At 37.6% G+C, this 19,860-nt stretch overlaps 1 protein-coding gene across 6 annotated transcripts in view; it reads right to left on the reverse strand.

The window, feature by feature from the left end:
- Positions 1-6,915: 6,915 nt before the first annotated feature.
- Positions 6,916-19,860, reverse strand: part of Lpxn (leupaxin) — a 36,527-nt gene continuing 23,582 nt past the window's right edge. For all 6 annotated transcript variants that reach the window (XM_076844611.2, XM_076844610.2, XM_076844617.2 and 3 more), the window contains 5 exons: positions 18,702-18,869; positions 17,646-17,819; positions 17,448-17,529; positions 8,036-8,184; positions 6,916-7,709 (listed from right to left, as the gene is read on the reverse strand). In XM_076844611.2, the coding sequence (XP_076700726.2) occupies positions 7,440-7,709; positions 8,036-8,184; positions 17,448-17,529; positions 17,646-17,819; positions 18,702-18,869 (843 nt within the window). In that variant the 3' untranslated portion in view covers positions 6,916-7,439. The remainder of the gene's footprint in view (positions 7,710-8,035; positions 8,185-17,447; positions 17,530-17,645; positions 17,820-18,701; positions 18,870-19,860) is intronic.

Raw genomic sequence — 19,860 nt, forward strand, 5'->3', positions numbered from 1 at the left:
GTTTTTATTTTTTCTATGGAGTATTTTGAGTTCTTTATATATTCTGGATATTATTCCTCTGTTGGAGGAGTAGCTGGCAAAGATTTTCTCCCATAGGCTGTCTCTTCACTCTTTTAATTATTTCCTTTGAAGGGTAGAAGCTTTTTAATTTGATAGCATCTTGCTTATTGTTTTTTTTTTTTTGAGAGAGAATTTTTTAATATTTATTTTTTAGTTTTTGGTGGACACAACATCTTTATTTTATTTTTATGTGGTGCTGAGGATTAAACCCAGTGCCACGCACATGCCAGGCGAGTGCGCTATCGCTTGAGCCACATCCCCAGTCCCTTGCTTATTGTTTTTTGGTTTATTTCTTGCATTTTAGGGGTCTTGTTGAGGAAGTCAATGCCTGCACCTATATGATTGAGTATTGACCCTATGTTTTCTTCTACTAGTTGCAAGGTTTCTGGTCTAATTTCTAAGTTTTTGGTTGATTATTATTTGACTTTTATACAGGGTGAAAGATAGGCACCTAAATTTATTCTTCTGTATGTTGACCTCCAGTTTTCCCAGAAAAGAAAGCTTCCTTTTCTCCAACATGTATTTTCAACAACTTTGGTAACTACCAAATGGATGTAAAAAAAGTTGGACTTATCTCTGTGTCTTCTATTCTATTCTACTAGTCTACATACTGAACTATTCTAGTCTATTCTCTGCTAGTACCATACTGTTTTTGCCAGGATAGCTCTGTAGTATAATTTGAGATCAGGTATTATGATGTCTCCTGCATCACTTTTCTTGTATAGAATTGCTTTGGCTATCAGTTATCATAGTAGAGATCTTTCATCTCCTTGGTTAGATTAATTCCCAAGATTTTATTTATGTTGTTGTTTATCATTTTTTATATAAATACTTTTTTATTTTTTATTAGTTGCACATGACAATACAATGATCTTGACATATCATACATTTGAATCAAACGGGGTATAATTTCTCATTTTTCTGTGTGTACAGGTTGCAGAATCACATTGGTTGTACAGACACGTATATACATACAGCAATACTAGTGTCTATTTTATTCTTGTTTATTTTACAGCAGAATGAATTTTCATATATTGTACACAAATGGAGCACAACTTCTCATTTCTCTGGCTGTACATGGTGCAGAGTCACTCCAGTAGTGTAATTATACATGTATAAAGGGTAAAAATGTCTGTCTCATTCTACCATCCTTCCCATTGTTTATCATTTTTTTTAAAGATTCTTGTGAAGGGGATGGTTTTCCTGATTTCTTTCTCAGTTGAATCACTGTTGGAGTATAGAGAAACTATTAATTTATCAATGTTGATTTTGTATCCTGCTATTTTGGTAAATTCATTTATCAGCTTTAGAAGACATCTGGTGAAATTTTGAGGTCCTCTAGATACAGGATCATGTCAGCAGTAAACAGTGATTGACTTCTTTTCTAATTTGTATCCCTTTAATTTCCTTCTCTTGTCTGATTGCTCTAGCTAGAGTTTCTAGAACTATACTAAATAGAAGTGGTGAGAGTGGGCATCCTTATCTTATTTCTGATTTTAGAGGGAAAAGCTTTCAGTTTTTCTCCATTCAGTATGATGTTGGCTATGGGTCTGTTGTATATAGGCTTTATAATATTGAGGCAAGTTCCTTCTAAGCCTCATTTTGCCGGTGTTTTTAACATGAATGGTTGTTGTACATTATCAAAGGCCCTTTCTCCAAATGCATCAGTTTTAAATGAGCCACACACCAAAGACCATAATTTTCCCATTTGAGATTCATGTGATCAGGAAGAATATAGACACGAATCTTTGCTATTCTTTTAAGTAATAGTGACCATAAAGCTTTTCCTTGTAATTTCCCTTGTATTCGGGTTAGACTGGTGGCAGGCAGTGTAAACCTTGACATTAGAAGGTTCATGGATTCTTCCGCTATGATTATGCTTCCTTGACCTGGGTTAGCTGTTTTCTACCTAAGGAAAGCAGCTCACTGGATGGATGCCTTACGCCATGGAAATCATTCACTCTTGAGCATTACTTTGTCAATATGTTCCTGCAAAGGAAGATTATGAGCTCAAACTTAAGCTCTTCTCTTTAATCTCCCAGTATTTTCAATTCCGTCAAGCTTTCATCCTGAACCTTAAAAAAGACTACTAAAATCATACAAAAACAACTAAAAGCCTACTATGAATTCACAGTCTCCATGGAAATGCTAGAAATAGATGCTGTGTTGATGTCTTCACATATCTCTTAGACTATTTTGTTGATGCCTTTTATGTATGGTACTTGGCAGTTTACAAAGTCTTTTCTTGCTTATTATCTCAGTTAATCCTCACAGCAAACCCACATGGAAAGTATTACCCTCATTTAGCATATTATAAAACTGAAGTTTGGAGAAGATAAGTGGCTTAGCCAAGCTTTAAACCATTTGTATATGGTAAAATCAATATTTGAATATCAGTTTGTCTAATGTCAAGACCCCTGTTCTTGGCACTATACCCCAAACATCATAGCCTAAAGAAATGGGTTACCTGGATATATTAGTGCCCTTCCTTATCCTGTAAAAATTCACCTCATGGTCCACATCTCTTGGAGGCACTTTGCACTGTTGATACAGAGCCCAAGGAAAGCATCTACAGCAAGGAATTAGCAAATTATGGTTACAGTTCCAGCTTTACAAGTGACCTTGTTCTGCTCATGTAATTGATCACTTTTTCATAGATAAATAGAAATAATTACTGCCCATTCTCTCCCTTTATCTCCTCTACCAACACTACTCTAGATGAAATACAATAAGCTTCCTAAAGCCAGGAACATCATAAAACTTTGAAAATGAATGACTTAGCATATATTCAAAGCACATGGTGATTACCAGTGATTTGAGGATGTTGGCAAAGATAGTTTTTGGTTTTTTTTTTTACTCCTCCATAATTTTTCCCAACTAGTATTGTCAGTTCCCCATATATATTTAAGTCAAGAGAGCCCTCACCAGAAACCAATCCCACCAGTACTTCATCTGGAGCTTCTAATTTCCAGATCTATGAGAAAATAAATTTTCATTGTCCAGGACACTCAGTCTATGGTATTTTTGTTATGGAATCCATGCAAACAAAGACACAGTATAAATGTAAATCTGTTTCTCTTATTATTTTCTAATTTTCCAGACATACATTACTCATCTCACCTTTATCCGGATATTGGACAGGAACAACAATTTCAAGAATACATGTATTTTATTCTAAATATATGAACTACCCACAGGGTGTCTTAACCTTAAAATACAGTTATGTTTCACTGCTGTAGGGTAAAAATATATTATTTTAACCCACTAGGTTTTTTTATGTTTGTTTTTTAATATTTTTTTAGTTTTTGGTGGACCTTTATTTATTTATTTATATATGGTGCTAAGAATCGAACTCAGTGCCTCACACATGCCAGGCAAGTGTGCTACCTCTGAGCCCCAGCCCCAGCCCCTAACCCACTAGTTTTTAAGATGACATACAAAATAGTTTTTGTGCTCACATTGAGTTTATTTGTTCATCTATTTATTCATTCTTTCACTACACTTTAAACTGATAAAAGAGAGAATATGTCCATTTTGCTTACTCAAAAAATTTGTAACAGAACCTCAACTTAAATCAGTTTAAACAAAGAAAAAAACTTATTTGCTCACATAATTTCCCAGTCTAAGGTTAGGTTGTTGATATGGTAGAATTGAATGGGCATCTTAAAAGAGAAATCATGGGGATAGGGATGTAGCTCAGTGGTAGAACATTGGCCAGTATGTGTGGAGGCCTGGGTTTAATCCCTAGTACCATACAATGAAGGAAAAAAAGAAAGAAATAGAGGGAGGGAGGGAGAGAAGGAAGAGAAAGAGGAGAAAGAGGAGAAAGAAGGAGAAGAAGAAGGAAAACACAGCCTCTTCATTACTTAGTCTTACTCAGAGGAAACTCTTTGTTGGCTTCTTTCTTAGGCAGGCTCCCCATTGATAACAACAAAGATATTTCTAAGCAGCAATGGGTTTTTATTCACAGCTATTATTGAAGAAGGTCGTCAGACATTGGTTAGACACAGGACTATGTCCATTTCAGGAGCTGAAAGTAAAGTCAGCTCTTCCTAAACACAGGCACAAAACATGGAAAATGCAGTTTCTTGTGGAAAAACTAGACTAGAGGGCCAAGGGCACAGAAAACTAAGAAATTTATTCCCACTCTATTGGACATCCCTACTTATGTCCATTCCCATTGCTTACCACAGCCTGTTGAAGTAAAAAAGCATTCAAATCTAAAATCAAGTTCTCCTCTGAGTTAAAGCTTAAAGTCCTCTTTGATGTCTTGTTCCGCTCATTCTCAGGTTCTATCAGCACCTGTGATCTAAGCGATTTCTCACGGGAACTGGGGTAGTTATCCCAGGTAAAAAATGTTCCTCCCAGAACACAGCATTTGTTATGTTTTGGTAATATTTGAAATAGGAAGATAAGATGGATTTACCTCACCAGGATGCCAGGAAGTCTATGCAATGGTCCAGAATCCATGGTCTCTAAACTTAGGCAGAAATTATCTTCCCACAGGATATTCATTGAGGTACTATGCATCTGGAGTGAAGAACCCCCTACACAAATTGTCTCTGTTCCTACTGAATACATTTGAGATATTACAGTCTTCTGGCAAAGGTCTAAAGTTGCAGCAAGCCCAACCCAAGCACTGGCTTAAAGCTGAGAATTCTTTCTTTCTTCATCCTGTGAATCCTAATGACTGCTTTCCCTAGTACTTCAGCGCTACATCGATGGCAAGTTCTGTGTGGGGAAAACCTCTGCTGTATCTTGAGGGCAGGCAGTCACTTTCCATTTTCCTATTTTAGTGGCTACTGCCACTTCTCTTTTTGAAGGTCTGCTTATGACTAAGATGCTTGCTTCTAAAGAAATGAGTTTCCCTTTCTCTACTTTATTTCATCAGGAAGTTCTCTTTTCAGATTCCCAAACTGAAGATGCTTTTGATGCTTTTTAATGCCATGTTCCTAAAGGAGACCAGCACCACACATGGTTCTCATGATGACATTATTCCTAGCTCTCCTCTGCTTTTGAATTCTGAAAAGTTCTCAAGACATGTTTCTTCAAGGCACTGGCAACACCTACTTCTTACTTTCTGTCTTATGTTGAAACTTAGAAACTCTTTAATATTTTTGCTTTTGAACATATGAATTCAAGACTCATTACCTACTTCCTCCTTACCAATACCTTGATTTTTAAATATTCCTATCTCTTCCCTTCCACAGAGCCCTTGGGTTTCCAGGACACTTAATATATCCTCGAATTCTGGGAAGGGTCCAGTTTGGTTTAAACCAAGCTGCACAATCCATTTCTCCAGCAAAAAAAAAAAAAAAAAAAAAAAAAAAAACAGTAATGGGAATGTGACCTAAATTTGGTTAGGACAAATTTCAGAACTTTTTCTCACAAAAGTTTAAAAAAGTATGTTTTCTCCCTCCACTGGTCATGGAAACAAGAGCATGTGTCTGGCAACCAGCCAATAACTGTAAAGGAAGGACATGATAGAACTTGTATGAAAAAAGCAATGGATGTCTCTTATCACAGTATCATCTTGGATATCACCTTTACTTCAAAGAATAATTGGCCAAACTAATTGAGGAACTTCTCTGATAATACAGTTATGAGCTTAAGGCATATTTATTTCTCTCTCACTCACTCTCTCTCCTCACTGGTGGAAAAGTACTATCCCGGGAGGGTGGATTTTTTTTTTTCAAACACCTAGAAATTACTCAGATTCAAGAGTAAAGGAGTAGGTGACCATCTTGAATAATAGTATTTCTGTGTTTTTTAAAATATTTATTTAGTTGTATATGAACACAGAGTATCTTTATTTATTTTTATGTGGTGCTGGGGTTTGAACACAGTGCCTCACACATGCGAGGCAAGCATTATACCAGAGAGCTAAAGCCTCAGCCCCCCCATTTTTTTTTTTAAGGAAAAACTTTTTACTTATGGTTTCCCTGTTACTAAACCATTTGTCCTTGTTGCAGTATCTTTATGAGCAAATATAAACCACTTTGTTTTAGTTTCAAGAAGAAAATGTTCTTGTGTCCTAGTGAGCTCCAGCTTTTCTATGATATTCTTAAATATTTAAATTCTAAAAGAATCTCAAAGTATCAAATTCTTAGAAAAATATATAATAAAACCAAAACTTTAAGCACCTGAATATTGCATCTCAAGGCTAAAACCCAAGTTTCCCTTGACAAATTGCCAACGTGACCATGAACACCTGCATGTGCACATGACATCATAATGAAGACTTGTGAAGAGGGTGTTTTGAAGTGGAAAGTATTCTTTGCTTAGTCTGGTGCGTTCAGACAGTGGAACAGGCTAGAAGGCAGATGGCTGCATATCTGTGTGGCCCTCCCACATGCCTTACACACGTTCAAAGTTCCTATTTTATAGAAGTAACTGTCACTACTTCCTTTTCTCTCAAAAACTCCCTTATTACACATTCTAACAGAGGAGATAAATCTTGGCAAAAATCATTTCCATTTAAGTTATCCAAGAAATGCTATTCCCATACCAATCTAAAGATGACAAATTCGTCCCTATTTTTTTAAATACCTCCAGTAAAGAAGTCTTCATTAGTAAACTATTTCAGATTCCAGGATTCTAAAAATGATTTTTCTGTCATAACAAACAATTATACAATTATTTTGAGGACTATGTTAAGATATAGAACATACCTTATTCAATGTTTTAAAGAAGGATGATCCCTTGAGAGGCTTTTATAAGCAAACGGATAGGATGTAAGAAAATCAGATTCTTTAAAAACGTATAAAGTGCTGGGCATGATGGTGACACTAAATGAGGCCTCAGTTATAACACAGGAAACAGCAAGTTTATCTACCAAATAAATAAGACAATGAGTCATCAAAACCACAAGCCATTTTATTTATCAAGGATGTCAGTTAAAATCTATTTCCCCATGAAAAAGAGAAATACATTGAAGGGAGAGGCAAAGAATTAAAGAGTGGTATCATGATTCCTAACAGCAAGGACAATGACACAGCAGTGATTATTCAGAGAAACAAGGAAGCTTGGAGCAGGACATATCTGAAGGTCAAAGGAGAGCAGGGCCACCAGGAGAGGTAGAAATTAGAAAGAGAAAACCAGAGGTAGAACAAAAGGTGCATGCAGAAAATATATCTGCAGAGGGACTTATAGTAAGACGTAGGTCTAAATCCAAGTTCCGGATTAAAAAGATATAAAACTAGAATCCTAAAATAAAATTTCTAAGTCTAATCATGTAATGTATCGATGTCCCCTTATTTACTCATCACTTTACATTCTCTATAAGCCTATTTAAGCAAAAGGTCAGTAACAGCAAATGTACTCTCTCATCTTAGTTTACATTTTCTAGGCCATTTGACAAAGTTGTAGATTGGTTGAGATCAGAGTGAGAAGAGCTTATTGAAGCAGGATTGACAATAGGTCTTGTCATTCTGCTCCCTGAAGATGCCCTTTGACAACTGTGTCAGGCAGAATGCACACACAAAGTGCTCAGGGTGGAATTTATGACCCATGGCACTGATGCAGCGACCAGTGATGGGCTGCCCACATCCATGGCAGAGGGTTCCTCGGCGGTGATGATAGTGGAGCTCACAGAATGGACGTCCATCCAGTTCAAAGAAGGAGCCAGTAGAAAAACTGCTGAAGCAGTCCTAGAGGTGGAAAAAGGGCAGAAAAGGAATGCATGTGTCAAGAGGTGAAATATCAGCAAAGTAAAATATTCAGATTTGAAATTCCTGTCAAGTTATCTCCTAATTGTGGTAATTTAACTCCAGGTCATTTACAAATGGAGTTTAGATTGTCCCACTTGCAAAATAGATGCAAATGGCTCACAGAAAATGCTGTGATTTATTTATCCTTCAGGAAGCCCACATGAATTCCTCAACTAAGACCATGAGCCTTTTACAAGTTGTAGCTCTTCTGAGAGAAGAGAACCCTAGATTTCACCTAAATCCAAAAGACAATGGAAAATACAGACCCCGCACACAAAGCATTCTGGGTGCCAGACATTGTCCATAGCTGAAAGGTAGTTTTCCAACACTGGGCGGTTGCAACCACCACACTTGGGTGAAAACATGGCTAAGAAATCTTTTCTGCAATATGGCTTCTTGTCCTTCTCATGAAAGCCTGCAGAGATAAAATCAAAGATTCACAGTTGTAAATTTGAGCCCTGAAAGCTAAGTCAGAAGCAGAGATGAAGTCAATGACCTAACCTCTCCCAATCTCAGTGTCCCCTCATATCAAAACAGGGTAATTACAAATATCTTCAAAGGGTTCCTGGAAAAAATAAACAAGACAATGCAGACAAAGTGTTTCAGAGTTGTGCTTGGATCACAGGAAGCATTTAACAAGTGTTAAGGGCTGTTTCTCCTCACTGCTTTTGTCCCGAGTAGCCTTCACTCTGAACAGTTTTGCCCCAGATGTGATACAGCTGACTTCTTCTTACCACTCAGGAATCAACTCAAATGTCATCTTATCAGGAAGGAATGTCTTCAGTTTCTCTTTATCACTTCATCTTTTTTCATTGTTCTTAAGACATTTACCATTATCTGAAAGCATCTGCCATCCCTCACTAAACATTAGCTCTCAGAGAAACAAGATATTGTTGATCTTGTCTCCATTATATCCCCAAAATATAAAATGACATTTAAAAAAGTGCTTGATATTTTAAGATAAAATACTACAAAATAATAATTTTTAAATGAATGCATGATCTCAATATAATAATTCAAACCACACAAATACTTAAATTAAAATGGATTGGTTTCTCTTTAATCAGGAAATAGGCTCAAATATTTGAAAAGCAGGCTAAAGATAAATATATTTAGTAACATAAAAATACATGAATGAATGACTTATGAATGTTGGAAAAACATCAAAACAATGTCTAAGAGAAAGAACAATGTGAAGAGAAATATTTGCTAATTATATCCTAGAAAAACAAGGCTAATATAAGAAGCTCCTAAATGTACATATGATTTGGATTATTGTATCAAATTGAAAAGTGAAAAATTGCCAGGTATTGTGACACAGACCTATAATGCCAGAGATTCTGGAAGCTGAGGCTGAAGCATTACAAGTTTGAAACCAGCCTCAGTAACCTAGTGATACCCTGTCTCAAAAAATTAAAAGGGCTCAGAATGTAGCTCAGGAGTAGAACACCCTGAGTTCAATCCCCGGTACCCCCCCAAAAAAATTGCTTTGAAAAAGTGAAAAATATCCCTAAAAAGTGAGTCAAGTTGAAACAAATTAATGTATACACAGCAGATAATATGACCAAAGAAAAGAAAATGATTCATTCAAATGACTTTAAAACAGTATTTTGACCATATAGTCCTAATGGGTGTACATTAAAAAAAATGAACTACAAAGAAATATTAAATTGCTATTATGCACACTGAAATTTTGCTAATAGAGTAGATTTTTTAAAATGTTTTTACCACATACAAAGAAAGGGGTAACTATGCAGGAGAATAAATAGGTTAACTTGCTAGGCTACTTTACTATGTATATCAAACATCCCATGCTGCTTTATGAAGATAGTGTATCATGATCAAGTGGGTTTCTTTAAAGGGATACAAGGTTGGTTCAACATACACAAATCAATAAATTAAATTCACCACATAAATACACTTACGGACAATAATCACATGATTATCTCAACAGGTGCAAAAAATGCTTTTTGATAAAACGCAGTACTCATTTATGTTTAAAGCAATATAGAAACTAGGGATAAAAGGAATTTAGCTCAACAATTTAAAAGCTGTATGTGACAAACCCAAAGCCAATATCATACTGAATGGAGAAAAACTGAAAGCATTTCCTCTTGAAACAGGAATAAGAAAAGGATACCTACTTTCACATCTAGTCAACATAGTCCTTGAAACTCTAGCCAGATCAGGTGAGAAAAGAAAATCAACACACATAAATCAATCACTTTATTATATTCCAATAATAAACTTGTTGAAAAAGAAATTAGGAAAACTATTCTATTCACAATGACCTAAAAAAAATAAAATATTTGGGAATTAATCTAAGGAAGGATGTCAAGGACCTCCACAATGAAAACTATAGAACACTGAAGAAAGAAACTGAAGAACACCTTAGAAGACAGAAAGACCTCCCATGTTCTTGGGTAGGCAGAATTAATATTAATAAAATATCAATATTATTAATATGGCCATACCACCAAAATCATTATACAGGTTCAATGCAATTCCATCAAAATACCAATGACATTGTTCACAGAACTAGAAAAAGCAATCCTAAAACTCATTTGGAAAAATAAGAGTCTCAGAATAGTCAAAGCAACCTGAGCAAAAAGAGAAATGCTGGAGGCATCACAATACCAGACCTCAAAATATACTGCAGAACTATAGTAACAAAAACAGCACGGTCTGGGCACCAGATATGAAGACCAACGGAATAGAATAGAAGACACAGAGAAAAACCCACATATATCAGATAACCCAATTATCTGATACTAGACACAGGTGCCAAAAACATTCATTAGAGAAAAGATAGCCTTTTCAACAAATGGTGCTGAGAAAACTAAAATCCATATGTAAAAGGATGAAACTTAACCTCTCTCTCTCTCACTCTGCACAAAAGTAAACTCAAAGTGAATCAAAGACCTAGGAATTAGACCAGAAACCCTAAAACTGCTAGAAGAAAATGTAGATCCACCTCTCCAATACATTGGCAAAGGAATAAACTTCCTTAACAAGACTACAAGGGAGAAAATCTTTGCCATCTGCTCCTCAGATAGGGCATTAATACTCAGTATATATAAAAAATACACAAAACACCAAAAAATCCAAATAACCCAATTAATAAATGGACAAAAGAACAAAACAGAATTTCTCAAAAGAAGAAATACAACTGGCCAACAAGTGCATGAAGAAAATGTTCAACATCTCTAGCAATCAGGAAAATGCAAATCAAAATAACATTGAAATTTCATCTCACCTCAGAATGGCAATTATCATGAATACATAATAAGTGTTGGCAAGGATGTGGGGGAAAAGGTACACTGATAACATTGTTGGTAGGACTGCAAATTAGTATAACCACTCTGAAAAGCAGTATGGAGATTTCTCAAAAAACTAGGAATGGAACCACCATATTATCTGGCTATTCCACGCCTTGGTATATATCCAAAAGAACTAAAATCAGTATACTCTAGGGATACAGCCACATTAAATGTTGGCACAATTCACAATAGCCAAGCTATGAAATTAACCAAGATTCCCTTCCACAGATGAATGAATAAAGAAAATTTATAAACAATGGAGTATTATTCAGCCATAAAGAAGAATGAAATTATGTCATTTTAAGGCAAGTGGATGGAACTAGAGCAGACCATGCTAAGTGATATAAGCCAGACTCAGAAAGTCAAAGGTTCAACGTTTTCTCTGATATGTGGAAGCTGGTCCAAAATAAGGGTTAGGGAAGAGAGAGAGAGAGAAAGGGAAAAGGCATGGGAGGGGGAATTCCATCAAAATAGCAGACTGAGACTGGAGGGCTAGATAAAGGGGACTGGAGGAGGCATTAAATAAAGAGGACTGGGATGGCATTAAATATCACACAGACATAGAAAGTATCTTTTTCTTGGGATTCAGTGACAGCTTCTCTGCCCCAGCTCCCACAAGGGAGGCAAGGGAGGCTGGCAAAAAAAAATAAAAAATAAAAATAAAAATAAAATAAAAGAAAGAGCATGCCTGAAACCATCCTATTTACTTTAGGGAAAGACATTTGAGAAAGTTCAACCCAAATAAGGCAAGGGATTGGGTTTCAGGGGGTTGCTTGGTGATGTCTTGTGGTTAGCAGATTGACTGACATCTTAAAAGGTCACACCCATCTCAGGTGCTGTGTGGGATCAAAGGCAGAGCAAGAGAAAAGGACACATATATGGAACAGCCCAGTCAGAGGAGCAACAACTTCATGTGCTCAAATGCTCACGGCTCACACACACAGCCCATGGCTGGCTCACGGCAAGGCACACTATAACTTAAGAATCCATAAATCTGAATAAATGTAAAATATTTGTAAGAAAAAATTATGTTGCTTATTTAAATTAACAGAATAAGTTACATCTGAAATTTTCTGTGAGGTCTTTATATTGTCTTTACATTTAAAATAAGAATAATAGAATACACTAATCCATCTTCAAACACTTGATCTTCAAGCACCTGTTCAAGTGATCATTCCCTCTACATGTGCACGCACATGCAAGCACATATTTGTGGAGCTGGGAATATGAACTTGGGGCTCATGAATGCTAACCAAATGCTCTACCACTAAGCTATACCCCCAGTTAACATTCTCTTAGCTTTAAAATTCACTTCTCTGAGAGACCCAGGTGGCTTAGTCCTTCACTTAACTCAGGATTCTGCTTCAGAGAATAATTGACCCAACCACTCTGGCTCAAACACTACCTAATCAGTTGGCTAGTTTGATTATTACTCATCTCTTTGACTGGAATGTATTTACCATGACAGCAGGAACTTTCTTTTCTGTTACTTATCCCTAGGACCCACAATAGTCCTTGACACATACATAGTAGTTGCTTAATGAATATTTTTGAATGATAGACATGAGACTAATAATAGAAGAGCAAAGATGAGATCATCAGCTCCAGAAATTTGTTGTAGTTGGAAAGCTTCAGTTCAGCACTTACTGGAATATGTATAAATAGGGAACTTTTCTGTAAGGAATTCTCCTTAGTACTTACTGGGGGGAGGCCACCTAAAATAAAAATAATCAGCAATCCACTGTTTCTGCTGAAGACTCTTAACTATAGTACTAAATTAAAATTAGATCCTTTCCAGCAATCCTTTGAAGTGAGTTTTAACCCCATCTTTAACCCCAAATGAAATAGAAAAAGGAAGCTTAAAGAAGTTACTCATAACTACTCAGTAGAGAAGCTGAGATTCAAATAAAGGCCCAATTTCAATATCATACTCCTAACTTAAACACATCCTGACACTGATCTCTCCATGGGAATGAACTGACAGTTATCAGCTGAGCCCAAATATCATAACCCAGTAGCTTTATAAATATAAGCACTCTATTTGTATCTCACTAAAATAACAGGCAAGTAAAGCATACACAGTGGACCACATAGCACCTACCCAAGAAATATTTCCAGAAATCTACTATGATGGTATGGTAAAGGCCAGGTCACAAAATAACAATAGGTACAGCCTGATATTGTGACTCAAATTATGTAGCTGTTGTTTCTCCCTTAGTTATTGCTACTTTTTGACATGGTTTGCTCTGTTAAAGCCATGTCTGCTTTTTTTTAAAAGAAAAAAACAGACAATTTATCAGAACTCTGAGGCCTACAGATCCAAGAATCCAAACTAGTAATTTTATAGGCTACTCTATGTTCCTCCTTCTAAATGCTTGAGACACAAAGGAGCTCACTTTACTTTCCTCCCTTCAACCCCCCAAAAGATTTCTAGAGTCTGTTCTAGAGAAAATGAATACAGGAAATTCTACTATCTAAACAAACACCCACGGCCATCTTTCTTGATTTTATGTGGCAGAGTATTTCTTAAACTTTTGCATGCATCACTCATCTAAGAACTTGCTAAATTAGATTAATGGGTTCTCTTCATCCTGCCCCCATTTTTTTTTTTGCTCAATATGTATGGAATGGGGCCCCAGATTTCGCATTCTTAATAAGTCCCTAGGTGATGCTGATGTGCATAAAGCAAAGGACACAAAATTGAGCTTGCCTATAAGTAGGTACAACATGGGAAAACTGTAAGACATGCCAGCTAACCTAGGAATGACCCTCCTCTAGGCATTTACAGGGCAGTTGGTCTCAAGAGTTAAGAGAGCATGGAAGTAACAGCTACTGTTTCAACTTGGGTGACTCTTGGGAGAGGAATCAAAAGCAATCAGCCAAACTTGCTGTGATGCTCCTGCATTTAGTAATCCAATAAATTGGGCAAGTTTCCGCACTTATTTTCCCAGAAGCTCTCTCTGGGGCCAATTACCTCTGGAGGACGAATGTGAAACACTGACAATTAAAAGTGTCACAGAGAGAGGGAGGGTGTTTATACTATGGTGAGACTTTAGCCACAGGGGAAATTAGGGAGCACCTGCATGGCCTGGATAATGAACAACTAAAATGAAAGACAGGTAGGCACTGAGGACCTAGTCCCTCAGGAGGATGCTGAGGATGCTAAGGCCCAATGTGCTTAGAAACTTGAGCCTTAAAGAGGAATTCTTTGAACTGAAGAAAAAAATGCAGATGAATTAATTTCTCAAGAGACTCTGTGGTTAAACTGTCATTACTGAAACTATGTGTGACTGTGTGACTTGGGGTAAAAGGCAGGATGTCACCTAATTAATGGACTAACCATATGGTAGGATACCCATCTACAAGAAAGTCGGGCATAGAAATGCAAATACCACTTAACAGGAGCTTCTGATTAATAAATGGTCCTTTCTGTCAAGTGTCTCCATTAATAAATACGTTTTAAGTATAGATTTGTGCTTCTTTAAAGTCATAAATGATTCAATCAGTCTTGTCTATTTATAAGAGGCCAAAGTCAAGAACAATGAAACTAGCCACCTGTGTTATGCTTTCTGGTCATCCTATGTACTGGACATTTTTCTTTGGTAACTAACTTACGTCTCTATCTAAAATATGTCTATATCCTGCTGTTCTGCTTCTAGGAAACTTCCATATCACAGTTATCTGTGGGCAGTATTCACTTGCTGATTATCCTACTCAACTAACTCTCAACTTCTATGGCTACCACTACGATGTAAATTTACTGTGACAAGCCTCAATGAAAAGTGATGCTTCACTGAAGGGCAATCTTGAAACAAAATACCTAATGATTTGTGTGAAATGCACTGAGCAAGCTCCAGTGAACAAATTACCCCAAAGGGCTTTGCTAGTGGATTGTGTCTATTCCATTGGTCTATTGTCAAATAAAGCACATCACATTGATACTACAAAAGTAAAGGGATCCAATATCTGCACAGTCAAGGGAAAGTTATGTTGTAGAGAAAACATGGAATTTGCAGAAATGAGACCTATCTCCTCAACCATGACTTTAAGAAAATAACTTTACTTTCCTGAAGTTCAGTGTTTTCATCTACAACTAGGTAAAAATGAAATAAAACTATTCTCAAGCTAGGTATGGTGACCCACATCTGTAATCCTAGTTGCTTGGGAGGCTGAGGCAAGAGGATCACAAGTTCAAGGCTAGCCTCAGTCACTTTGTGAGGCCCAAAGCAACTTAGTGAGACTTGTCTCTAAATAAAAAATTAAAAGGATTGGGAATGTGGTTTACTGATTAAACATCCTTGGTTCAACCCCAGTACTAGGAGAAAAAGAGAAAGAGAGGAGGGACTTCAATAGGACTACTCAGAGAGCTGCAGATGTGTGCCCTGTTGTTAGTGAGACACAGTTGATGGTATCTGACTCATCCCTGCAAAATGTCCACAGGGGAGAGCATGGCTGACAGAGCCCACAGCAGCTGAATATAGAAAAGTAGCTGCAAATGAAGTGCAATTCCATTGGCTGATGGAGAAAAGGGCAGGTTTCCCAAGGTCTTACATGAAAAATGGAGTGAAAGAGATGATATGAAACCATTTTAATAATTTCTAAGGAAACACCAGAAGGGAACAATGAAAAAGCCTATGAAAAAAGAATCTCTAAGGAACCAGTCCTCAAAGAAATATGACAAGGACAGAGTAGCCAACAATACACGCAGTGGGCCATCAAAAGAGTTCACTCCGGGACCTGTATTTAATCCATAGAAGGAGAGTTAAACATTACACAGACCCAGAGCAAAAACTCAATTTAATAACAATACTTTATGAGGTAGAACTTGCCTGCCTTCTGTTCCCTTCTTTCACATTTCAACCCTAATTGGCTTGCAATTAGAGTGAGGGTGGTAGGGGCAAAGGCAGTTCAGGAGAGGTGAAAGGCCAGGTTTAAGGCCCTTCCAGGAAAAAAGAGCAACTTTTCCATTTTAAAAAATCTGGAAGCTTTACTACTGCTCATTTACTACTAAATCAGACACTGTGAGACAAAATTACCTAAAGACTTAATTTTTATTTTTTTATAGACACAATGCCTTTATTTTATAATTTATTTTCATGTGGTGCTGAGGACCGAACCCAGTGCCTTATGCCCACTGAGCTACAACCCCAGCCCAGGACTTTTTTGTTTTGTTTTAAACTGATGTTATTCCTAAAATTATTTATTAAGGTGATCAGAAAAGACATGCAATTGGCCAAGTTTTTATTTAGGAAGAGATGAGAACTTTCCTTTCTAAGTTAATTCTAAAAGGATGGAAAGTGACAAAGAAATTTTCAAATTCTATGTATGAGTCACAGTTGTTCAAAAAAAACATTTAAAAAATGAGCCTGTGGAGTACATTTAAGAGTTAAGCCATAATAATCATGAAGTAACATTTTTAAACTATGCATTTGTATCACTTTGATTAAAAAATCAATTATCAAAAATTTTAAGAGGTAGGGATGTCACCTAGTACCAAAATGAGTATGTTATGGTTTGGATCTGAATTGTACCCAAAAGTTCATGCTAAAGGCTTGGTCCCTTGCAGCAGTGTTTAGAGGTGGAGCCTTTGAGAGGTGGTTGGATTATTAAAGCTCTGACCTCATGAATGGATTAATCTATTTATGGATTCATAACTTAATGGGCTTTGGGAGGTGGTGGAAACTTTAGGATGTGGGGCCTAGTTGGAGGAAGTAGGTCACCGGAGGTATGCCCTTAAAAGGTACATTTTGGCTAGGTGCAGTGGCACACGCCTGGAATCCCAGTGGCTGAGGAGGCGGAGGCAGGAGGATTTCGAGTTCAAAGCCAGTCTCAGCAATTCAGTGAGAACCTGTCCCTAATAAAATACAAAATAGGGCTGGGGATGTGGCTCAGTGGTTGAGTGCCCCTAAATTCAATCTCTGGTACCCCTCCCACCAAAAAAGGGTACTTTTGTTCCTCTCCTCTCTCTCCCTCCCTCTCCCCCTCCCTCCCTCCCTCTCTCTCTCTTTCTCTCTCTCTCCCTCTCTCTTTCTCTCTCCCTACTTCCTGGCCACCATGTAGTGAGCAGCTTTGCTCTATCATGTACTCCCTGTTCTGCCTCATCACAAGCCCCAAAACAATGGAATCAAGTGACCATGTATGAATCTGAATCGATGACATAAAATAATCCTCTTCTCCTTTAAGATGATTTTTCTCAGGATTTTGTCACAACAATGGGAAGCTAACAAAGGGCACTTAGATGGTACTGGTAGAAACTAGGACTGCTGCAGCAGTGAAAACCAGGCTCCAAGGAAAAGCACTGCTGGCCTCCTCCTTACCACCAGCCCCTGGGGTTTAAGATGCAGCCTCCCAGTCCTACCTTCAGCACCAAACACCTCTCCACAGTGAGAGCAGAAGAAGTGCTCTGGGTGCCATGTCTGGTTCATTGCTGTTAGCACTTTCTAAAAAAGGAACACAGAGAGAGACATTAGAAGACTGCAGACCTGTCAAACATTATCTGGGTTCTAAAGAGTGATTAAAACCTACATGAAACCTGAGAGGAGAGAGATTTACTTACATCCACAATAGGAGCAGCACAGTAGGCACAGCGTGGAGAAAAAAGCTGGTGGTAGTCTTTGGGGCAGTAGGCCAAGCCACTCCGCTCGAAGAAGGGACTGGAGCCAATCTCTTTTTTGCAGTGAGTACAGACAAAGTGCTCTGGATGCCATGACTGTCCTAGGGCATGGATCATCTAGAGAAAGACATAGAGCCAGAAATGAAAGCCCAGCAGACTACTTTTAAGGACTGAGGTTGCACAACTCTGTAGGCCACTGCATTCCACGTAGACAACAATCCCTGGACTTATAGCACATTTGAGGTGGTCTCTTGTCATGCTTAATGAATAGTAAAAGGGTGTCCACTTTCCTGACTGATCACTCTGATAAACATGGGTACATGTTCCTTTTCATTCTACTGCCTCAGAAAACAGTAGAAAAACATAGAGCACACAGGTGATAGACAAGAGATAACTCCAGTTTTCACATGGAAGGGATCCTTGGAAAAGGAAAGGGCCGACTGAGTTTTAACTCTTCTGCTCTGCACTTCATCTCATGCCCTACAGAGTTCCGGTCGGAAAGCCCTCTACATGGATCTGGTGAAGGATGATTCAGAGCAGGACTTTGTGGCTATGATTTGAAGACACATTCAGCTGAAAACTAATCAATTTAGAGTAGAAATGTTTGAACAAAGGGAGCAGTGAGATAGGTTCCATCAATAAAGATGATAGAGAAAAATGGTTAAGAACTCAACCTCAGGCATCAGATTCTCCTGGTTTCAAACCTCACCTCTGTCTCTTACTAGACTGTGGGCAGGTCAGTTGATGCCTCTCAGCTCCCAACTTCCTTGTCTTTACAAAGAGAACTAGGGGGACCATTAAATTATGGCTGTTGGGACCATTAAATGAGGAAATACTTATAAAGCACTTAGCTCTGTTATCAGAGCACTACAAGTGATCAGTAATTATTAATGCTTATTTAAAAGTCTTACTATATAAGTAGAAAGTACTTTCTTTGGCAGGGCAGAGAGACAAACACACATATACAAATGCTATAGGACCAGACTTAGCTCATCCCACCTTCCCAGCAATCGGTTTCTGGCAGGAAGCACAGTGGCCCTTGGGCACGGTGGCAATCCCAAGGTCCTGCAATTCCTGCTCCAAACCCCCAAGCATTGAATCCAGGGAAGCTTTGTGATCCTGCTTGTCTGGTAACTGTTTCTTGCTGGCATCTGCCTTCATCACAACCTGGTACAAGGAAACCACAAATAGAGTTAACTTTCAAGTACTTTTGTTATAGTTTGTATGTGAGATGTCCCTCAAAAGCTCATGTGTAAAACAATGCAAAAAGCTTAGAGAAATGATTGGGTTATGAGAGCCATAACCCAACCAGTGAACAAATCCCCTTTGGGATTAACTCAGTGGTAACTGATGGTGGGTAGGCTGTGGCTGAAAGAGATGGGTCACCGGGGGGCATGCCTTTGGGGTATATATTTTGTATCTATCAAGTGGAGTCTCTTTTTGTTTTCTGATCATCATGTGAGCCACTTCCCTCCACCACACTCTTCTGCCATGATGTTCTGTTTCACCTGGAACCCTGGAGAATGGAACCAGCTGTCTATGGACTAAGACCTCTGAAACCATAAGCCTGTAAATAAACTTTACCTCTAAAAATTGTTCATATCAGGTCTTTTTTTTTTTTTAGTCACAGCAGAGGAAAAAGCTGATTAAAATTACTTTCTTGGTATTTTCTACACAACCCAGGATGGTCACCTCTACCAATAGATTTCTTGGTCTTCCCTTAACTTTCCTCTAAGATCTGGAGGAATCCAACATTTTAATACCAAGAGAAATATTTTCACTTCACTTTTATTCTAAATTTCTAAAGCCAAATGAAAACTGAGCAACCTTCTTCTATTTGTAAATCTTTTCTGACTGTAGAAAATTGAGTACATGAACATGATATCCTCTCTAACTCTTATAATGACCTAAGTTGACAATTAGTTCGGTCTTAATTTTATTTATGTATTCTACAATCTTGGATGAATACCTAGTTTGTGCCAATCATGGCCCTCAGCACTTGGAATAAATCAATGTACAAGACAAACCAAGTTTCTAGCCTTATTGATTTACATTCTTTGGTACACAGTAAACAAACAAACATGTTGTAATGTCAGGTAAAGCTATAGATGGAGGATGAGATGGTGAGGAAAAACTGATTTAATGGGCTAATCAGAGA

This window comes from Callospermophilus lateralis, chromosome 2, assembly GCF_048772815.1.
Source record: "Callospermophilus lateralis isolate mCalLat2 chromosome 2, mCalLat2.hap1, whole genome shotgun sequence".
Classification (NCBI taxonomy): Eukaryota; Metazoa; Chordata; class Mammalia; order Rodentia; family Sciuridae; genus Callospermophilus; species Callospermophilus lateralis.